Source organism: Xyrauchen texanus, chromosome 2 (assembly GCF_025860055.1).
Source record: "Xyrauchen texanus isolate HMW12.3.18 chromosome 2, RBS_HiC_50CHRs, whole genome shotgun sequence".
Taxonomy (NCBI): domain Eukaryota; kingdom Metazoa; phylum Chordata; class Actinopteri; order Cypriniformes; family Catostomidae; genus Xyrauchen; species Xyrauchen texanus.
Window position 1 is genome coordinate 10,376,749 of NC_068277.1, and position 24,067 is coordinate 10,400,815.

Below are 24,067 nucleotides of genomic sequence, written 5' to 3' on the forward strand. Positions count from 1 at the left end.
TGTCTCTCTTTGGCGGTCTGAATAAGTTGTACTCGGAACCGTCATATCCTGCCGGAGATAGGAGGCAGGGACATGGCTCAACAGGTGGTGGTGGGGTGGTGGAGGTTGCCGTGTTAGCACAATGAAACAGCACTGTGATAGATTGTGAGCAGACTTATAAAGCAACAGCTTACATGTGATTGGCTGGGAATTACCAAGCTAATGGTGCGATGATGTACAGCTGCTAGTATATGTGTGTATATATACACTCACCTAAAGGATTATTAGGAACACCGGTTCAATTTGTCATTAATGCAATTATCTAATCAACCAATCACATGGCAGTTGCTTCAATGCATTTAGGGGTGTGGTCCTGGTCAAGACAATCTCCTGAACTCCAAACTGAATGTCAGAATGGGAAAGAAAGGTGATTTAAGCAATTTTGAGTGTGGCATGGTTGTTGGTGCCAGACGGGCCGGTCTGAGTATTTCACAATCTGCTCAGTTACTGGGATTTTCACGCACAACCATTTCTAGGGTTTACAAAGAATGGTGTGAAAAGGGAAAAACATCCAGTATGTGGCAGTCCTGTGGGCGAAAATGCCTTGTTGATGCTAGAGGTCAGAGGAGAATGGGCCGACTGATTCAAGCTGATAGAAGAGCAACTTTGCCTGAAATAACCACTCGTTACAACCGAGGTATGCAGCAAAGCATTTGAGAAGCCACAACACGCACAACCTTGAGGCGGATGGGCTACAATAGCAGAAGACCCCACCGGGTACCATTCATCTCCACTACAAATAGGAAAAAGAGGCTACAATTTGCAAGAGCTCACCAAAATTGGACAGTTGAAGACTGGAAAAATGTTGCCTGGTCTGATGAGTCTCAATTTCTGTTGAGACATTCAGATGGTAGAGTCAGAATTTGGTGTAAACAGAATGAGAACATGGATCCATCATGTCTTGTTACCACTGTGCAGGCTGGTGGTGGTGGTGTAATGGTGTGGGGGATGTTCTCTTGGCACACTTTAGGCCCCTTAGTGCCAATTGGGCATCATTTAAATGCCATGGCCTACCTGAGCATTGTTTCTGACCATGTCCATCCCTTTATGGCCACCATGTACCCATCCTCTTATGGCTACTTCCAGCAGGATAATGCACCATGTCACAAAGCTCGAATCATTTCAAATTGGTTTCTTGAACATGACAATGAGTTCACTGTACTAAAATGGCCCCCACAGTCACCAGATCTCAACCCAATAGAGCATCTTTGGGATGTGGTGGAACGGGAGCTTCGTGCCCTGGATGTGCATCCCACAAATCTCCATCAACTGCAAGATGCTATCCTATCAATATGGGCCAACATTTCTAAAGAATGCTTTCAGCACCTTGTTGAATCAATGCCACATAGAATTAAGGCAGTTCTGAAGGCGAAAGGGGGTCAAACACAGTATTAGTATGGTGTTCCTAATAATCCTTTAGGTGAGTGTATATCATTCTTGTTGCACTCAAATCTCTGTCTTGGATGGCATTTTTTATTTATCGTACTACTGTCTACCTAAGATGAATTGCTTATGTTGTATTATTCCTAATTTGAAATTCACTTTGGATAAAAGCGTCTGCCAAATGAATAAATGTAAATATACTAAAATCGCTTACAGCACCTGTAACCTGTATTAAAATCACTGTAAATTGATTACTTGTTGCCCTGAAATAACCCAATACTAACTTATCTCATCCTGGCAGTTACAGCTGAACTTCTAGTTCTGTTAATCATCTCAGTTTTTGTTGCCAGATGTGTAAATTTGCATAAAGTATATGGCATGAGGGGACTACAAGCAGATTTTATTTGCAAAAAGAATGAACCACATCAACCCATCTACCACAGATGTTGAAGATTTATTCTTTTAATATAGCAGGGTATTTTAATCAGGCATAAGTTACAAATAATTTATAAAATTGCATAGCTATCTTAAGTTTAAATAGCTATCTTAACTTTTTGATGCCAATGATCCCCAAATCTGATGATATCCTTGCGAGGGACCTCCTTCCTAAAATACAAAGTCAGCTTTATATTTAATATTCATTCATTATATTTATATTCATATTTGTGAGAAAAATTGTGTGAACTGGTAGCTCAGCGTGTATTGATGCTGACTACCACCCCTGGAGTCACAAGTTCGAATCCAGGGCGTGCTGAGTGACTCCAGCCAGGTCTCCTTAGCAACCAAATTGGCCCGGTTGCTAGGGAGGGTAGTCACATGGGGTAACCTCCTTGTGGTCACGATTTATGGTTCTCACTCTCAATGGGGTGCGTGGTAAGTTGTGCGTGGATCGTTGAGAGTAGCATGAGCCTCCACATGCTGTGCGTCTCCACAGTGTCATGCACAGCGAGCCACGTGATAAAATGCACGGATTGACAGTCTCAGCAGCGTATGCAACTGAGACTTGTCCTCCGCCACCCGGATTGAGGTGAGTACCTGCGCCACCACGAGGACCTACTAAGTCGTGGGAATCGTGCATTCCAATTTGGGGAGAAAAAAATATATACAAATGATTTATAACTCAATCAAATTATTGGCTTCTGTATTCTCATTGTACCAAAGACAAAATATTTGATTGAAATGTTATCGGTACCTGTTATCTATATATTGTATTTACAATAGTTTTATTATCACTATTAATGTTTGTATGTAAATCTGACAAGAAACATTGTCAATTACATTTAAATGTATATGTATAGTGCTTTCACAATAAATATTTTTCCAAAGCAGCTTTACTGAGAATATGGCCTTTCAACCCCCCAGTGAGTAAGCAAATGGCACAAGACATTTTCTTTCTTCACAAACCTAAAAACTTGAAAACTGTGGCTGTCAATAGCATAAAATAGTCATGGTAAATCTCATGATTTCCAACCAGTCTTTATAAAGCAAAATGAAACATTAATAATGTCAAATTCATTAATAATATCACTTTTTATTTTAGTTTTGTCTCCATGGGGGTCCCTGGACCCCAGTTTGAAAACCCCTGCCTAGAAAATTAGGGTATAAATTAGCCCTCTGAGCAGTTTATGTGTATCAACAAGGACATCTAGTGGACAAAAGTATGCATAAATAACTATGTGCTTTGCTAGCACTACAAACTGCAAAAAAAAAAAACATTATCCATGTTAAGAATAAATCTCAATTTGGAATATCAAATCCAGGAACGTGAAGAAAAAAAAAATCCACTTTGAAATGACCAAATTTGAATCATAATAACGTTTCTAAACTATTTTCTAAATGTATTTATTAATTTGTAAAAAAGACTTTAGGTTAATTTATATACAAAAGATATATGAGTGATTAATTAAACGTTGACTAAAAACACATTTCAGTGAAAAGATTTAACCAGTAACATGGCAGTCAATGTGAGGACTGCCTGGTCATTAAGAAATATATTTATATTTTAAAAACAATGGACGAATCAGGTGTTACTCTCCATCATGTGATTTATCCTTGCCCTCTTTCCACTTCTTCTCCATCTGATCCAACTCTGCATTAGTGAAAGCTGCCTGTCCCCAGTTGCTAATTTTTAAAGGAGACTTGGTGCCTAAGAAATGCATGAAACATCTTAAGGCATTAATTGTGTGCTTTCAGGAATGGTATTGGACATCTGAGTATGGTTGCAATTATTCACCTGGTTGAATGAGTCGTATTAAGCCCTCATGATCGGTGACTTTGTGTTTCCACGCCTTTGTCTTGTTAGTAGCCCGCTGCAATTTCATTGTAACTGCCTGAAAAACAATTAAAATGCCTATGCAGTTCACGCTAATATTCATAAATCTAAATGTGTTATTTTAAAGACATTTTTGTTCACTTTTGTACGCTAAAGACTTTTGGTACCGCATCAGATCACCATTTGATGCTCAATATAAAATCACTTTATTGGAGAGCTCCAATTGAACAGGAAAAAATACAACCTTCCAACTGTGTCAGAGCTTCACTTCAATAACAACCCACTACCTTGTACTCCTCTTGCGCCCCCTGTCTCTGCTTTTCCAGGCTCTCTAGCTGCTTCTTTGCATCCTGCAGGGCACGCTCCTTCTCCAACCGCTCCTTCTCCAGCTCCTTTTTCTCCTTTTGAGACTGATATATGACCTCCTGCTGCACCAAGTAAATCTGCTCCAATTCAAGCTTCTTGCTTGTCTCCTCTTCAAGAAGCCTTCATGAAAGCACACAAATACAAATGTTCTGCATTTGATGTGCACTTACGCGCAGGCAGATCCGCATACGGATAAATGTTGTACGTGTTTGTGCATTGCTACCTGGCCTGCAACTGGTGCAGAGCTTTTTCGTCCTGTTTGGCCTGCCTCTCATCCTCTAGTGCTTCTTTCAGTTGACTGTACATTTCTTCCAGTTCCTTCATACGCTGCCAGTACAGCTCCAATTGGCTGGACTTTTCAGCCACCTGCTCTTCCACCTGCTTTCGAGCCTATGGTACAACAAAGAGCATTATCAGCATCTGCATCTCAAACTCTGAGATGTCTATAAGGGTTTACCCAAGACTTTTAGGGTGTTGTGGTTACCATTTTCTCTTGCTCCAGGTCCTTTTTGTACTGGTCCAGAAGTTCTGTTTGATTTTGAAATCTTCTCTGTTTCTCTAAAACATCCCTGACTGCTGCATCCTGTAGATTCTGACAGACCACACAAGACTTATAGAACTACAGGAAGAAACTAAGAGATTTCTGTAGGCCAAATTAATGGGGGGCAATGTCTCAATCCATTTGTGCCTTGATTTTAAATCATTGCCATTTGGAGAAAAAACAACTGGTCATCAACAGTCCTAGCCCAGAGATTCCCAACCAGGGGTATGCAAAAAGAATTGGATTTTGCTTAGTTTAACCTATAAATAAAAATATATATCTTAAAATGAAAATAATATGGATTAGAATTGGTAAAAATACTGATTTCCCATTAATCGCAATCTTCTTTTAAACAACAGCAATTCTTAAAATCCCAAAATCGATCTTGTGATTGTGAAGTTAAGCACCGAGATCCTTTCACTGCACGTGTTGAGAGTGAAAGTTAGCTTTGACTCATTCCGTTTAAGGATCCATACAATCCATTTGTCTTGATAATGTCTCTTTTAATAACCTTTATGTTCTTTACAGTCAGTTGTTGATCAAAAAAACAAAAAGTAATAATAAGAAGAATTTAATTATAATAAAGGAGCCGTGTGACTTCACTCTCATTGATATGCGCTTAATCAAAACAAAGTGCAGAACTGCAGGTTTTCTTAAAGCGACAGTACCATTTTAGCACTTGTTTGGTGTAAATACTTGTAAATAGTACAAATTGTGCCTGTAAACAATGTAGGCCTACCATATATATATATATATATATATATATATATATATATATATCGATTACAATTTTTAATTAATCAAATTAATTACATGGTGTGCCGATTAATTAATTAGTTTGAAACTTAGAAAAACACGTCTTGAGAGACCTGCGTTTGGATTTGCGTTTTGGATTTTGAATGCAAGAATGTGCCCTGTGCTGTCTGCTGTCTGCTGTCAAGTGAGTGTGGTTTGTTCTCTGTATAAGCTGCATGTTGCCTATATAGCTGAAGTTTCGCTTACTGCACCCTAGAGAAAACAGATGGAACTTCAAGCTTGAATTGCTCAGGAATATTCCTTATTACGGTCTGGATATTTGATTAATTGCCTTACATTTTTTAACCCGTTATTTTTTATAAAAGTTAATTGCACTGAATTTACACATTAAATCAACAGCCTTAATATATATGTATATATATAGGTTGGGAAACACTGTCCTAGGCTATGTCCAACATATTTGATGTTTAATATACAGTTTTGAGAAGCAGGATTTTAGACCAATGAGATTGTCACAGAAAAAGATGCCCAAAAAAATGTCCTGTCACTCATTGCAGTTGCAGTTAGTAAAGATAAAAATCAGATTTATAAGGAAGAGATATTGTTGCCTGATTAAAACACTGTGTTATGTTAACTACAACATCTAAATCAGATAAGACTAAATATCTAAAGAGCAAAAGTTATTATAGTAATTATGGTATGTTAATTTTCATGTTTAAGTTTCATCTTCATTTAATCAATAAAAAAGGAAAAAAAAGAGTAATTTAGAAAATAAATACAACAACAAACAAGCAAACAACTACAATAATCATAATAATAATTGTATTATTATTATTAATGCTGTTGTTTTAAGTTAGTTGGTTGGTTGGTTGGTTTAGTTAGTTAAGCTGGCACCACATTAGTAGACACTAAACAACTTGATTTTAGCCGAGGGTGTGCCACACTTGCGGATTCAGTATGGTGGAGGGCTTTGTGACAGAATCACTGTGGATTGTAATCGACACTTGCAATCATATATTATATATAATCGAGTGCTGATGAAAACGTTCAGATCAGAGCATGACGTCTTGTCAGTTCTTCAGTAAAAGAAAAAGCTCATTGGTCACTTGACGAGACCACAAGTGTTCACCACAGCGGCTGAATTATTTTTTGTGTCATGTTTGATGTGCTTTCCTAGTTGCTGGAACAATTAACTCAGCAGTTCTGTCTGTCAATTTATTAAAAACCTCCTGCCGGTGGACGTGAATGCGCAACACACTCCTACTGGCTCAACGATTATGTAAATGATGGCTATGCCTGAAAATCAGGGGAGAATTTGGCTACTGGATTTAGTTGGTTAGTGTTTTTTTTTTGTTTGTTGTTGTTTTGGTTGGTTGCTAGTTGGTTATTTTGCTAGTTGGTTAGTTAGGCAATGTTCACACAGGCAGAAAAAAACGAATTGGCCTCATAGGTTTTTGTAGGTGGTTTGAAATCTGATTAAAATCAGATTTTTGCAAATCGGATTTCATGTGGGTTTTTTTTTTCCATCATTTGTTGTACACTACAGTTGTTACTTCATGTTTTGCAATGAGAAGACATATACTGCATTCCAAACATCATGAATGATGCCTTCACAGGGCACTTCGAAGGGAAATAATGCTATCCATGCTGTAGGATCGTTACAAACATACTTTTAATTTAAAATGACTTAAAAAGTGAGTTCAAAATGACCAACTGTTTTATTACACATTTCAGCACTCTGAAACTGTCACAGTGAAAGTCTTAAAGGGAAATAGGGCATGATCACTTCTGAATGGAACGCACCCATATGTCATATAAATGATACAGGGCAGCCAAAGCAGTGCAAACCTCTCTTACAATACAGATATTGGCTTTACCCACCTAAAGAGATACGGTATACCACCACAACGTGATAAGGTTGAATGTCTCACACAAATACGGGATGCTTAATTTTTATCGACCTGTATGTGTAACCCTAACCTAACCCTGTATGGTAATGTCGGCCAAAATATGGGACATCCCGGCTAAAACGGGACAGTTGTTAACCCAAGCAGCAAGAAACATTGCATATGCCACCTCTCCCATTTTTTTAGCCTGTGTTTGTGATGAATGTGTTCATTTTTGGATACTGCCCTGAAAAACATAATCAATGGAAAAACATCCACTGCTTGGTGAACATACGCAAATCTGCGTCATTACTATGACAACTGATTTGGATGTGCTAGCAAAAGCAAATGCAGAAAAAAATCAGACCAGTCAGTCTAAAAAAATCTAATTTGAGAGCAGAAAATAAAGATTTTCCCTGCAGTTTGAACAAAGCGTTAGTTAGTTAGTTAGTTAGTTAGTTAGTTAGTTAGTTAGTTAGTTAGTTAGTTAGCATAACCCAAAAATGTCAAACTATAGAGACAAAATTAGAGTAAAAATAATAACCTGATTTACTGGACATGCAACAGACGATGAGGCCTGCAATAATAAAAGAACAATCCCTTCAGATTCTGGACAACAAACAGGAACTAGATACTGTTAAAATACCCCATTCACAGGAAGTGTGGCTTCATTGCTCAGAAGTTCTCTTTTTTCAGGTGTCCTCATGTAGCTTATAATATACATGTCAGTTATGTGAAAATGTTTTTGAAATACCTAAACATTTATCATTTTGAGAGTTCTTTATCTTTCATTGCATGGTAAAGGAACAACAAGAGCTCATAATGTCGATATGAAGCCTGACTAAAGGTTTCATACTGCAAGCAAATTCATATGGATGTGAAACTTTCAAAGTAAAAAAAATAAAAAATACCAACAACAAGTGTATTACAACAATTTCATTATCACAGAAGCAGTTCAAGTCATAACTATGACTTTAACTAAGAATGAGACGTTGTTTGCAGTGCTTTTTGTGAGGAGATCAAAGCGATTAATATATGATTCATATAGTGGAAGATGAGAGTTTAAAAGATTTAATGCCCATTGTAATGAATATGCAACCTATGTGAGGACTAGTTCTTTCAATCAGGGCCGTAACCACTATAGACATTGAGGGTGACATGACACGAAGTACACTGCAAAACCAACCAAAGAGTTTTTTAAGGGAAAGAAGTGGAATGTTATGCAATGGCCAAGTCAATCACCTGACCTGAATCCGATTGAGCATGCATTTCACTTGCTGAAGACAAAACTGAAGGGAAAATGCCCCAAGAAAAAGCAGGAACTGAAGACAGTTGCAGTAGAGGCCTGGCAGAGCATCACCAGGGATGAAACCCAGCGTCTGGTGATGTCTATGCGTTCCAGAATTCAGGCTGTAATTGACTGCAAAGGATTTGCAACCAAGTATTAAAAAGTGAAAGTTTGATTTATGATTGTTAATCTGTCCCATTACTTTTGGTCCCTTAAAAAGTGGGAGGCACATATACAAACTGTTGTAATTCCTACACCGTTCACCTGATTTGGATGTAAATACCCTCAAATTAAAGCTGAAAGTCTGCAGTTAAAGCACATCTTGTTCGTTTTATTTCAAATCCATTGTGGTGGTGTATAGAGCCAAAAAGATTAGAATTGTGTCGATGTCCCAATATTTATGGACCTGACTGTATCATCACAGCTGTGATTCGGCCATTGGTATTCACAGTGCTGATTTTCAGTACAACAGCACTCTTGTGTGTGTGCTATGGTTTTAACAGTTCTATAAACTATACTACATTGTCTTTTAAAAGTTAATGTAATGCAACTTACATTTTAGACACAATATGGACAGTTTTTGTTATTTATTTATACTTAGCCAATTAAATATACGCAGTTCTTAAAGAAGCCAAAGCAGGTTTAACCACTGTCTGTTGCCGAGCAACACAAACAAAGACAAGCATTGTGATTCAAAGAGTTAAGCATTCCAGAATTCAAGTGTTATTATAAATATCAGAACACTTGGAACGCCAAATGTCCAATCAAATTAAAGGAAGCTGAACTATGATTTCTAGAAAATGACTTGCCTTCTTAAACAACATTAAGTGTACTATAATGGCTAGAGTTCTTAGATTCGGCAGGTGACTTACATTTTTGTATCTTTCAATGACATGAGGAAGGCCACAATACCTTCAGATCCTCTTCTCAGCCGTTACTATCCATTCCTCAGTCACGATTAAAAACCAAAGGCAACAGGGTCTTTTCTGTGATGGCACGAAACTTTGGAATAGTTTGTCCCTCTCTATCAGATTCTCACCAACAATAAACTATTTTAAATCGTCCCTTAAAACGTACTTTTTCTCTCAGACTTATCTATAACCTGCCCTGGGGTTTGGACTTTTTATTGCCAACGTTTAGTTGCTTATCTTCTGGTTTTAGTAATATCTGGTTTGTTTTCTAATAGTTGAATTGTTTGTTTATATCTTTATTTTAATTTTTAACATTTTTATGTTCCCATTCAAATGTATCTTATTTGCTGTTATGCCTGATCTGCAGCACTTTGGTCAGCACTCGTGTTGTTTTAAATGTGCAATATAAATAAATTTGACCTTGACCTTACTCATGGCCTCCAGCTGGGCCTGCTTGCTTCGGTTGGCCAGTTGCAGCTCTCTCATTCTGCTCTCTATGGTCTCCTGTTCTGCTTTCATTTGGTTCCTCTGTTCCCTTCGTTTCTGTCTGGCCTCACGGTGTGAGGAGGAAAGGCCTTGCATTGTGCGGAAAATGCAGTCCTCGATGGCTAATGCACACACAAACATACAGAAAACACATACATTGAGAAGGAGTAAGATCATTCACCTGGACCACATACTCACACTCAATAGAGAACATTTCTCACATTTATATGTGTAAAAAAAGAAATTGCATAGATACCTTGAATCCACTCCTGTTTTAACTTTTTATCCGGTGCACTGATCTCAAAACATTTTTCAATGCATTTTATAATGAAGAGGTTTCTCCTCCCATCTTTGTCTGGTAAGGACTGCAAAGACAGAAATGTAAGATATTAAGGAATAGAAGGAAAATTCTGACATAATTTACCCACCCTCATGTTGTTCTAAATGTCTCCGTATTCCTGCAGTAGCTCACAAAACTCATTTATGCCTACATTCAATTCAAAACATGTCATGGGACACAGAACCATGACGTCTGGAGGTGTGCAAGCACAAATTATACATTTAGAGCTACAGTGGGAAGATGTTCAGTAAATCATGACTTCAAAACAACTTTCATTTACTTTAAAAAGATCTTCTTTTGTGTTCCACAGAAGGTTCTGATCAACATGAGGATGAGTAAATAATGAGAATTGTCATGTTTGGGTAAACTAATACTCGTGATTAAAACAAAGTAATACCACAAATGTTCTTGCAGGATTTTACCTCAACACGGCAGTTGCAATCCAGTGAAATACATCCCTTCTGCTCAGTGAGGTCTTCACTCACATAATATGCCATGTAGGAGAGATGTAGCTCAAACCATCGCTCGGTCCAGTTTTTCCTTTTGTGCCCTTTTTTCATCATATAGCCCTATTCACATGAAAAGTCAGCATGCTAAAAAAAAAATTGCCTGCAGTTGAGACACTTTGCTTGCAAGCTACACTTTAAAACTCAATCAACATACACTGTGAAGATAAGCATTGTATGGCCGTATATTAAAACAATTATACAGCTGACAATCAAAACGTTGCTTTGAATAAAAGTGTCTACTATGTGACTCACTTCAACTAATAAAAAGTACATTTTCAAAGTCCGATTTCTTTTCAATTGGCTAGTCAGTAGTCATTGCATATTTACCAATTTTATACAATAATGTAAATTGCCATTATACATTTGTAACATTATGGCATTCTTTTTAAACACAAATTCTGACATCATCAGAGAAAAGAAAGTTTTCTTAAGGGGCTATTCAGACAGAACGTGTTACTGTATTTAAAAAGCTAAACGCAGAATACAGTTGTCTCAAAACACATTTTTGACCCTTGTGTGCTGTTTGGTCATTTTTGACCAGAAATCTTTAATCTTTAATAAAAATGGTATACTTTATCTGATTGCATCAAGGGTTGGTTACTTTCCTACATTTGCCTCTGAACACAAAACAAACTTGGACTGGATTCCATGAGTTTAGGCTGCATGACAAAAAAAACACTTTTTGACACTTTTGTTGTTCGCAGTCAAATTTGACAGACCATAGGAAATGGATTAGACTATAACACAGAGCAATCTCTTTTTTGGCATTTGTCTAATAAAATCAATAATTCAGCCACATTGGAGAACACACAGAGACAGAAATGAAGAGGTAACACTAGAACACATCTACAATGCAGAACACATGTGTTCTCTCTCTCTCTCTCACACACACACACACACACACACACACACACACACACACACACACACACACACATTTATCTAGTTACAACCAGGAATGAATTAGTGGATCTCTGTAGCCATCTACTGGTTATTTTTGTCATGACATGATTAAGTAATTGATCCTTTTTTCAACACCATATTTTCTTCATGTTTCAGTTTATAGAAGTGTAGGTTTTTACAGTACTGAAATTAACAAAAATGTAAAAAATTATTGTGCAATTGAGTAGATAAGATCTAGCATTAAATCGCCCCAAAAATGCACAACTTTATAGTTTTTACTTTATTGAATTTAGTGTTATTACATTTATTTAATAAAAATACAAATAAAATGTTTATTGTTTTCAGCCAAATTTGACCATGAACAACAAAGAGCGGCGAGGGTCCGGTGCGAGTTAAGCCACCTTTTCACTGCATCTGACAAACGACAAGTGATAGACCAGAAGTTATTCATTTCTATTGGGAAGTCCCACGGGAGCTGCGTGAGGTTCCGACCGTCTCAGGTTGCGACATTTTCGAATCCGATTTGAGCCTCGGCTGCAATATTTAAACTTGTGCGACTAGACCATATGTGACCGCCTGACTGGAAGTGATGTATTCATGCAAAACTATCAGCGCGACGTGAGAAATATCAATAGATTTTGCAATCAATTCATCACGACTGCCACTAGGGGGAGAAATACGACGTATGTCATATACGAATGTTGGAGAGAGTGAAAAGGCGGCTTGGATGCGTCACCGTACCCGATCCCCCCGCGAGAATTAGATGCGACACCGGGGATTGGAGCACGTTTGTTTTTGTTTACATTCTTAAAATGGTCTATAGATGCAAAATATATAGACAAATTCTGTAATGTCCATACTAAAATACCTAAGCACAGATACCCACCTGTTTTATAATATCCAGTGTAAGTTCCCGATAGACCTCATTGATTCCCATGGTGACGATCTGAGGATTTATGCCCTTGGTGAAATGACCCATGCCAATAAGGTCAATCAGCTCCCAGGCATTGAGATTATGCTTCTTTACACTCAGCTGCATTTTGTAGTCTTCAAACCTGCCCTCATTCCAGCTGCAACTCATTGATGCTAACAGCTTGCGCAGTAAGTACTCGATCTGGTACAATAAAATGCTTCTTTATTATTTTAAATTACATTTGACATCATATAATCACAAAGATATGACTTTACCAAAATGAAATTAAAGACTGGGACCAACCTCTTCTGTGACTATATGTAATGGATATTTATCATCAGACAGGAAGTTGAAGATACACCACACCTTGAAGGCATCAACTCCAGAGATGAGCAGCTGCTTGCTGCTGATGCGCTTTGGTGCACACAGAGTCCAGCACATCTTATTCAGTTCGGCGAAATCAAAGTTGGGCTGGATCTGCAATTTACAATAGTCAAAATGACTGAAATCTCACTTGAGGCCTATAATGCTAAGATGTATAATCTTTTCCGCAGTATTCAGTATACAGTAGAGAGGTTACATTTTCATTGTTATAAGGTACAGTATATATTATAGTATATGATATACTGAAATATATGAGATATACTTTATGAGGACTGAATGGCCACTTTATTAGGTACACCTATACACCTTGTTAATGCAGATCATGTGGCAGCAAATCAATGCATAAAAGCATGACATGGTGAAGAGGTTCAGTTGGTGTTCAAACTGAACATCAGGAAAGGGGAAGAAAAGGAGTTTACAGAAAATGTTGCAAAAGACCAAAAAAAATCCAGTAAGCAGCAGTTCTGTGGGCGAAAAAATCTTATCAATGACAGTCAGAGGAGAATGGCCTGACAGTTTCAAGATGATGGCAAGGCGCAGGGCCGGAGTAGCTAATCTGGAGGATCGGGGAAATTCTGGTGGGCCGCTCATAAATTGGTCTGGCAGAACCACGCATTCATTTTAAAAGTATATATAATAATAAGTTATCGTAATCAGAATAGCGTTCAATTTTAAAGTCACACACATCTAACACTTCCTCTCAAGTGTGTGTCTAAAACAAATAGTGCACTAGGTTTAACGTCTTAAAAACACTGTGCTCAACTCTCATGTGAGAGATGCTAAAAAAAACTGCAAGACATGGTGCAATGGTCAAAAAGATCCATCAAGCATTAATAATGTCTGTTTATATAGAAAATTGTACATAAAGATGCATAAAATGCACTTAATGGTTGCACTTAAAGTCTTCACAAATAAAGACATTATCATGATCTTGAACCTTGAACCTTGAAGGCCTAGATACAGTTTGTTTTCTACATCATTTCAAGGACTGTTCATTGGTGACATCAAGTGACGTCAATGTTGCATGAACATTTCCTTCTTGTCAAAACAGAGATCACTTAGCAGAGACGGACCACTTCTATTAAAATGAATGGAAGAAATTGGAAAGGCGCCCAAAGTTAGCCAGCAGTCAACAAAAAAAATGCAGCCTCTTCACCGCTGCCTTTAAACACCAGCGCGCCTCTCCTCGGAAGATCGGTCTCTACCTGCTGGCGTCTTCGCGAGTCCGTGTTTAAGCATCTCACACCCAAACAGAATAGAGAGTGAGATGGGATAGAAAAGTAAGTGCAGCGTAGTTCTAGCAGGAAGACTAGCAGCTGTACATCATCGCACCATTAGCTGGGTTATTCCTAGCCAATCACATGTAAGCCGTTGCTTTATAAGTCTGCTCACAATCTATCACATTGCCGTTTCAGTGTGCTAACGTGGCAACCTCCACCACCCCACTACCACCAGTTGAGTCCCGTCCTGCACGGGGGTAGGCTCCTCGCCCCTGCCTCCTATCTCCGGCAGGATATGATGGTTCAGAGTACAAAATCTTCGGACCGCCAAAGAGAGAAATTACTTTTCTGTTTTATATTCATCAAATAAATGTCATCTTAAATTTCACTCAAGTCTGCGAGTCTTCCTTATAGAACTCCGTAACATTGGCGGTTGCTCCATTTGCTTCACTTGGTGGAGGTGGAAGGATCACGTGAGATCCAGAAAGGGCAGATACTATTAGCTGAATGGATTTTTTAAAATGCGCATAAAAAAATCCTGAATGGAAACGCTTGATAATGAATAAACTCTCAAAAATTGTGTAAAATTGATGCGCTAGGAGAAGGTGAATTTTCTAGAGTTTCGCATTAGTTAAAATGCGCATTAATGTGTGCATTAAGCCTTCATTATGTGAGCTATTGCACTTATTCTGCGATGTCTCCTGGCAGGATTTAATAACAATGTACAACTATTTTATTACAGCAAATAGGTCGTTCAGATGCTCCATAACAAAAAAGGCAGGCTCCCTCAAGGTAATGCACATTTACAGTTCATGGAAACGGTAAGGAAATAGTGGAGCTTTACGCCCCTTAAAAGATTAAAGGGATAGTTCAACCCAAAATGAAAATTAATTTACTCACTTCATGCCATCCCAGATGTGCACTTTCTTCTGCTGAACACACTTTCAGCTTTCAGAATATTTCAGCTCTGTAGGTCCATACAATGCAAGTGAATGGTGACCAGAATTCCACAAAAAAAAAGTAAGCATAAAAGTAATCCATAAGACTAAACATTATTCCAAATGAGATTTAATCATAAAAAATCAATAACTATATATTTCAGCCACAACGCAGAACACACACACTAAACATTAATCTCTAAGACATTAAACAATGTCCTCTGAAGTGATCCAGTTGGTTTTGGGTGAGAACAAAACTGTAAGTCTTGACCACAGTCTCCTTGGCGATCATGATTTCAAGCTCGATTATACTTCATATGGTGTCATCAAGCACTCTGCGCATGCGTCATGCAGTAGGAAGTGTCATGATCATGCCAAGAGACTGCAGTGACAAGCTGTACAGTGAAAAAAGTTTAATTTCGGTCTGTTCTCACCCAAAACAGTCTGGATCACTTCAGAAGACATTGTTTAAACAAATGGAGTCTGATGGATTACTTTTACAATGACTATATCTCCTTTTTGGAGGTTTTGGAGTTTAGGCCTCCATTCACTAACATTTTATGGACCTACAGAGCTGAGATATTCTTCTTAAAATCTTTATTTGTGTTCAACAGGAGAAAGAAAGTCACACATTTGGGATGGCATGAGGGTGAGTAAATGATGAGAGAATTTGTATTTTTGGGTCAACTAAAAACATCAAAACAACCTCAGAAGTGAGCCTTTATTATTGTATTATGCGTTCAAAGATCGATCTTCTTAAACTTACTAGTACAAGAACTGAATTCATTTTGGTTGTAATTATGGATTTAAATGGTATTTACAAACATAAAGACAAATAATTTATGCATTTCATTGGTATACGTTTTATTCTCACTGGATTTATATTTTTATTATTATTATTTTGTTTTAAAATTATTTTTGCATCTTGTATTTTCTTTATCATTACTATGTAAAGCACTTTGCTTGGTAGAAGCTAAAATTAAATGAGAGTAGGTATGTGATATTTTAGTACAACTTTAAATTCACTTATATTTAGACAGAACAAAGTCATATCTCAGAAAGCTAAATTCACAGTGGTTAAACTTAAATCTCAAATGCCATATATGGTATATAAAGAAATAGAGAGCTAATATTTTTCTCGTAATTGCATATATTGTATATTTTGCCATGTTCACATTTTCTCAATATAATTTTGTTAAACAGTCCCAACCAATAGTCAACTCAACTGCCCCGCACCCTACTCATTCCTGGGATAAATATGAATCCCACTCCAGCTCTGGCAGTGCTAAGCGGAAGAGCATCTATTAGCGCAGAAGTCTGAGTATCTCAGAAACTTGCTGATCTCAAGGAATTTGCATGCACAACTGTCTCTAAAAATGAACAGAGGGTGGTTTGAGGGGGAAAAAAAACATCCAGTAAGTGACAACTTTGTAGGTGAAGATGCCTTGTTAATAAAACAAGTCAAAGGAGATTAACCAGACCTGTTCAAAAAAACAGGAAGGTGTAAGTAACCACATGTTATAACAGTCCTATGCATCTCTGAACACACAACATGTTAAACCTCGTAGCTAATGGGCAACAGTAGCAGAAGACAACCGGTTCCTTTTTGGGTACAATCTAACCCTCTTCTGTTGACATCCACATACTCTGGTTTGGGATGGGGTAGAATGCATGTCCACAGCATATACCAAATGTGTATCTGGCAAATATGCTGCATCTCTGCAACGCTATCGTGTCAACAAAAAAAACATATGACTCCAGTGGTTAAATACATATCTTCAGAAGAGATATGATAGGTGTGGGTGAGAAACAGATCAATATTTAACTACTTTTTACTATAAATATCCATTTTCACATTCTTCTTTTGTTTATAGTGATTTGCATTCTATGTGCATATCGCCACCTACTGGGCAGGGAGAAGACTTTATAGTTAAAAAAAGGACTTAAATATTGTACTGTTTCTCACCCACACTTATCATATCGCTTCTGAAGACATGGATTAAACCACTGGAGTCATATGGATTACTTTCTATGCTGCCTTTATATGCTTTTTGGACCTTCAAAGTTCTGACCACCACTCACTTGCATTGTATGGACCTACACAGCTGTAGCTTTGTTTGTGTTCAGCAGAAGAAAGAACAGTCATACACATCTGGGATGGCATGAGTACCGTAAATGATGAAGTAATATACATTTTTGGGTAAACCATCCCTTTAAATTGTCATTTTTAGTAATAGACTATAAAAGTATCCATATATGAGTAAGAAGTATCATGCCACATTAGTCATAAGTCTCGGGTGTGGTGACAGCTTCTGGTCATTAACAAATCTATTTTTTATTTTATTTTTTTTATGTGCATTAGTGTTTAACTATATATACTGCTCTTCCTATGCTTTCATAAAGTCAAAACTTTTTTTATTTACTTTAATATCAATTACCTAATTACTAAAAATGATGTAATGGTACAGATAAGAAAATAGACACAAAAAGAACATCGCTTTGTGTGTCATGCGTAATATGCAGCCTGAGGAAAATTACAAACTTCTAGGCTAAACTGACAAAATCTTGTATTTGTGCTGGTAAGAGGTTCGAATTGCATACAGTGTAGTTCATCACATGAACTATGGACAGTTTGGCAAACCAAAAGTATCCAGATATTTTGTCATAATTTTAAACAGTGTATCAATTGATATGGAATAATGCAAAATCAGTATTCATATATTTTAAGTGTGACTTAAGTATCCAAATACGTTTTGGCGCCTCTGTATATCAAAATACAATGTAAATGTATAATCATGCCATTTATGTAATCTAAAAGGATCTACAACTAGAGTGAAATAGTCCTAAGTCAGTGCTTTGACAGTGGACTTATTACCTTATTTAGTATGAACGTGTTCAGGTAGGGCATGTACCCTTGAGTCGACACTGGTCCCATATTATCTTCTTGAAAGTGCTCTTCCAGGGCTGAAGATTTATGGGGGATTCTCAGTATGGTGCACAAGTTGTAAGACAGCACCTTCAGAGACAGACAAAATTCGTAGGATTATCGATTGCATTTATAGCATAAACATCTGGACCTAAAATTCTATAGATTTTGTAGAAATACAAAAGCTGCATGCCATGGATTTCTTCGCTTCAGTACACTGATATCTTGCATACATATGCAAGTCTAATCAAGCGTTATTTGAAGATTAGTAAACAAATTAAGAAAAGACCCTAGATTGTTTCACCACCAGTGCCATCTTCATTGTATATTTGGGAGTAAAATCATGTTTATAACTAACTGTCACAAACACAATCATTAAAATTGCAACTAAAGGGTGTAATAATGCATAGCTTTTGTAGATTGAGAAGAGATGTGCAAAAATAGCACTTTTACTTCATTCTGAGGTTAACACTTTATAATAAGGTTATTTTCGTTAACATTAGTTAACTGCATTAGTATGCATGAACTAACAATGTACAATACTTATATATCAATAACGGGTAAATCTAGGTTAATGTTCATTTTCACATGCACTAATACATTTTTTAAATAAAACGTTGTATATGTTAACATTTGGCAATGCATTATGAATTAACATCATGAACGAACAATGCAAAATAGCATATATATATATATGATTTATTCATTGGTAATTCATGATATCTGATGCATTAACTAATGTTATCAAATATATATTTTTTGTAAAAACTTTTGTAAAGTGTTATCATTCTGATTACTATGTATGTTTAAATTAATTAAACGTTAAGCTAAATAAATTTGGAGGAAAAAAAACATCTATTTATCAGTCCATTTCTTTGATCCTTCGCAACTTTTTGATTGGTTGAAATAACTTTCGTTGGAAAATATTGTGCACTTGAGTTTTAATACACGGAAACAAGCGCGCTGTCTAGAAGATTTTAGAGGAGTATCTATTTTATGCATGTATGTGTGCTCACCTTTAGCTGGGATTTTGAAACTTTGCCGTTTCGGTCTATATCCAGTGCAGTAAAGGCGTGCCATATGGGCTTGAGTATTTCTTCCTGGGATATCATGGTAAATGAAGTGGATGATATCGGAGCGCCTGTAAAACTCATCCTCACTCAAGTCAGTCAGTACAACGAGCGCTGAACGTGAGTCACGTGACTGACGCTGTCCGCACTACACCAGAGACTGATTATACTTCTTTGCATAAATCACACATATTTACAGGGTCAAATAGTTTTTTATTTAATTTGTATTTGTATTTAATGTATTTTTTTGCTGTCCCATTCGGATAAGTAGTTCAAATAGAAAAACAGTACTTCAGGTAGTTCAGAAAATTTATAACATTTATTTTTCATATTGTACTAGAAAGTAAAAAAATATATATATATTTATATTAAGGATTATTTTATTTAAAAAAAAAAATTGCAATGATAGCTAGAAAATGTTCAGATATAACGTAACAGCTAATAGCAGGACAGCTAATAAACACTTTTGCTAAAAACAAAAACTATGGCATATACTGTAAACGTTAGTGTTTGTTTATAAATTTCCACCCAATCTAACTGATGCTTCCAATTTGCAAGGAATAAAGTATATGTAAATTATAAACAAACATAAGATAAAGTAACAAAGCAGCACTGGCCAATAGGGTAAGTGACAGTCCTGCCATTTCAGCCCTGATTTTTGTAAATCACTTTTGATTTATGTCCCATTGGTTTGTGTTTCTGATTCAATGTTATCCAACTCAGGATTATTATCAGGTTATTATTAATAATAATGCAGTGGAATTTCTCATGATTCAAAGTCTGTGTTATCCCAGCATAATTTATGTTCCAAAGAGCATCTTGTGCACTGTAAACCCTAATGTTGTCATTACTGGAAAAATCAAGAATTCTTATTTAAACATTACTTGAAATGTCAAGTTTTGGCCCTTAACTCAAATATCTAAGTCGCTTGAACTTAAAGGTGCTGTAACGATTTTAGCAGAATTTCCAAAAACTGTCCAGAGGAGCTGTTGAATTATCCATGACCCCTTTTTCCAAAACCCTGCATTCCAAAGATACCAAATTAGCTTTATGGAGACTGGCATCGTGAAGAACAGTGTGCCAGGGCACTCCTCCACCCCTGGCAGTGGCTCCATCGCTCCAGGCGGTCGGGGAGTCCAGTTCACCGCGTCCGTGCGGTCGGGCTACTCCCCCAGGTGGACGGCAGTGTCAAGGACCCTCCTCCTTCCCGGGTTTCGGCACCAGTGTAACGCAGTTCAATGGAGAGGAGGCGAGAACTGGCTTGGCAATTTAAAAAATATTTTAATGATAAACTTAAACAAAAGACAAAAACACACACATGACGGACATGACCGTAAATGATCTCTCTCCCGCAGTCGGCCTTTATCCCTCTCGGAGCCTTGATAAGTCTGATAAGGGACCGGGTGTATAGAATCACCACCCGGCCCCGTCCTGCCACAAACAGGTTTTTTTTAAACAACAGCAGCAAAATAGCACCCTCAACTGACAACTGTTATGAGCGACATGAAATAAAAATGGCATTATGCCTCAACTAAAGAAGTTTGTCAGGACAAACTTTAGGTTGGCTTGAAAAAGCCTAGTCTGAATCGATTGATAGAATGCTTAACTTGGCATTGCTAACATGTTTTAGCATGTTGATAGCATGTTTTAACACTTAGCTAGACATTGCTAACATGTTTTAACATGTTGATAGCATGTTTTATCACTTCTAGACATTGCTAACATGTTTTAGCAAGTTGATAGCATGTTTTAACACTTAGCTAGACATTGCTAACATGTTTTAGCATGTTGATAGCATGTTTTAACACTTAGCTAGACATTGCTATCATGTTTTAGCATGTTGCTTTACTATGCTAGGCTTTTGCATTTGGTCGCTAGACAGTTAACAGGGTGATACTAACAAGGATCCTTGCTAACCTTGCTAAGGTAACCACATCTGGTTACTAGGGAGTTACCAAAGTGATTCTCAAAAGGCTCCTTGCTACCATGAGTCAAATGAACAGTACCGGAATTTTGTACAATGGTCTAGTGCAGTGATATGTTTTGTTAACATCGCTTCTCTTTTAAGTAGTTTCCTTGAGTCCTGAAAATCAGGTTTAGCAGATTACCTAGCAAAACAACACAATGTTTGATGCCAGTGGAATAAGAACAGGAAGTTATGCTTCTCTAAAATGATATCATGAGCTAAGAATGGTTGTGGCTGCAGGAGGAGATTCAAACCACACAGTTCCACTTATAGTGACACTAAAATACAGTGGATATAAAAAGTATACACACCCCTGTTAAAACAGCAGGTTTTTGTGATATAAAAAAATGAAACAAATATAAATCATATCAGACTTTTTGCATCTTTAATGTAAATATTACAACCTATACAATGCCACTGAAAACCAAAGTGACAAATTTCAGAAAAACAATTTAAAAACTTAGAATAACTTAACTGCATAAGTGTGCACATCCTTTTATAATTGGGTATGTGGCTGTGTTGAGAATCAACCAATCATCAAGCTCATGTGAAATCGAAAACGCCTGTCTTCACCTGAAGTGACTCTGAATAACTCCAAAATAAATCTCAACAGTTCTTGTAGAATTTTTCTGACATCTTCTGCTACTACAAGAACCATGGGCCATAAAGAGCTAAAGCATCAACAGGATCTCATTGTTGAAGAGTATCCCTCAGGTGAGGTCATTAAATATACCATGGAACACAGTGAAGACAGTCATCAACAAATGGAGAAAGTATAGCACAACAGTGACATTATCAAGAACAGGACGTCCCTCCAAAATTGATGAGACGACAAAGAGAAAACTGGTCAGGGAGGCTGTCAAGAGGCCTACAGCAACATTAAAGGAGCTGCAGCTCTTTCTGGCAAGTACTGGTTGCTCCCTACATGTGACAACTATCTCCTGCATTCTTCACCTGTCTGGGTTATGGGGCAAGGTGGCAAGACGCAAGCCTTTTCTGACAAAAGTGCTGTAATAAAATCAAAGGGTGCTTCAACTAAGTATTAGTTCAGGGATGTGCACACTTATGCAGTTGGGTTATTCTAAGTTTTTTTTTTTTATTCTATGAAATGTGTCACTTTGGTTTTCAGTGGTTCACAGTGGCATTGCATAGGTTGTAATTTTAACAATAAAGCTGCAAAAATTCTGATGTGATTTAACTTAAATTTTTTACATTACAAAAACCTGCTGTTTTAAAAGGGGTGTGTAGAGTTTTTATAACCACTGTAGTGTCTTAAGTGGCCCAATACATAACTGACTTAAGTCATTCCAAGGCTATGCAGAGCATTTCTTCACCACATGGGGAAGTTTTAACAAACCCAGTGCAGCAGTATACCCACGCATAAACAAGTTTATGCCGTCACAAGTCACTCTCTGTCTCTGTAGTGGATGTAACCCGATCCTTCCGACGGGTGAATATCCGTAAATCGTGGGTCCAGTCAGCATTCCGGGCTGGATCATCAGTGTGTGCGCAAACCAACTGGCTGGTGTTTTTACAGACATTTCCAACCTTACCCTCTTTGTCTGTACTCCCCACATGCTTTAAAATGTCCACAATTATGCCTGTACCAAAGCAATCCAAAATCACTTGCTTGACTGGCGTCCTGTTGCTCTGACCCCCATCATAATCAAATGCTTTGAGAGACTAATCAGAGATCACATCTGCTCTGTGCTGCCCGCCTCACTGGACTCACTGCAGTTTGCATACCGCAACAATCGCTCCACTGATGATGCCATTGCATCTAGAATACACATCTGGAAAAAAGGAACACAGATGCGAGAATGCTGTTTGATCATAGTTCAACATCATAGTGCCCTCCAAGCTTGATGAGAAACTCCAGGCTCTGGGCTTAAACAGCTTGCTGTGCAGCTGGATCCTGGACTTCCAGTCAAGCAGATGCCAAGTGGTTAGAATAGGCAGCAACATCTCCTCATTCTTAGCTGACCCTCAACACTGGAGCCCCACAAGGCTGTGGTCTACCTGTATTCCCTATACACACATGACTGTATGGCAACATAGCTCCAATGCCATCATTAAGTTTGCTAATGATACAACGGTGGTAGGTCTGATCACTGACAATGATGAAAGACCAGCAAGACCAAGGAACTTGTGGTGGACTTCAGGAGAAAAGACAGAGAACACAGCCCCATCACCATCAATGTAGCACCGGTGCAGAGAGTCAGCAGCTAAAAGTACCTCGGTGTTCACATCACTGAGGAACTCACATGGTCCATTAACACGAGGCCATTGTGAAGAAGGCTCACCAGTGCCGCCTCTTCCTGAGACGGCTGTGGAAGTTTGGAACGAACCACCACAACTTCACACAGTTATACACCAGCACTGTAGAGAGCATCCTGACTGGCTTCATCACCGCCTGGTACGGCAACAGCACCGCCCTCAACCGCAAAGCCCTGCAAAGGGTGGTGCGAACTGCCAGACACATCATCGGAGTTGAGCTTACCTCCCTCCAGGACATCTATACCAGGCGGAATGTGAAAAAAGCAGGTTGTATAAGCTTCTTGGTATATCTCATCACTGTCATGACTGCTATGCTGCTCAGACATTCACCCACTGTTGCACTTCTGCATATGGTTAAGTGACAATAAAAGGATTTGATTTCTATGCATGAGCAACAACTGCAGGTAAAGGTAAACCGTGCTAAATACAGCATGAATTCAAATACCTTTTAAAGAATATGATTCCTTTTACCAATAAGATGTCTTTCAACCTTTTATATGACATTGCAAAAAGTTGTATGGACCAGTTCCTCATAATAAACATAATTTAAAAAATATTTTTGACCACCTCCTTAACTCATTATTCATGAATTTATCAGTTCATATAGTCCTGAAGCACATTAAGGTAAACAGATTTTCCATGGGATCAATAATGGAGGGACTCGTTTATGGAAAAATACATGTATTGGCCTAT

General features: G+C 37.7%; 1 protein-coding gene across 2 annotated transcripts; it reads right to left on the reverse strand.

The window, feature by feature from the left end:
• Positions 1–1,866: 1,866 nt before the first annotated feature.
• LOC127659441 (switch-associated protein 70-like) lies at positions 1,867–19,224 on the reverse strand. 2 transcript variants are annotated; one of them, XM_052149259.1, is made up of 13 exons: positions 19,078–19,224; positions 18,011–18,151; positions 12,897–13,070; positions 12,567–12,794; positions 10,691–10,837; positions 10,185–10,293; positions 9,869–10,050; positions 7,788–7,820; positions 4,545–4,652; positions 4,284–4,450; positions 3,982–4,180; positions 3,656–3,752; positions 1,867–3,568 (listed from the first exon to the last, which is right to left on the reverse strand). In XM_052149259.1, the coding sequence occupies exons 1-13, from the start codon at positions 19,213–19,215 to the stop codon at positions 3,450–3,452; spliced, it is 1,842 nt and encodes a 613-aa protein (XP_052005219.1). In that variant the 5' UTR covers positions 19,216–19,224; the 3' UTR covers positions 1,867–3,449. The 2 variants fall into 2 exon arrangements, with proteins under 2 accessions (XP_052005219.1, XP_052005229.1); XM_052149269.1 differs by lacking the exon at positions 7,788–7,820.
• Positions 19,225–24,067: the final 4,843 nt, after the last annotated feature.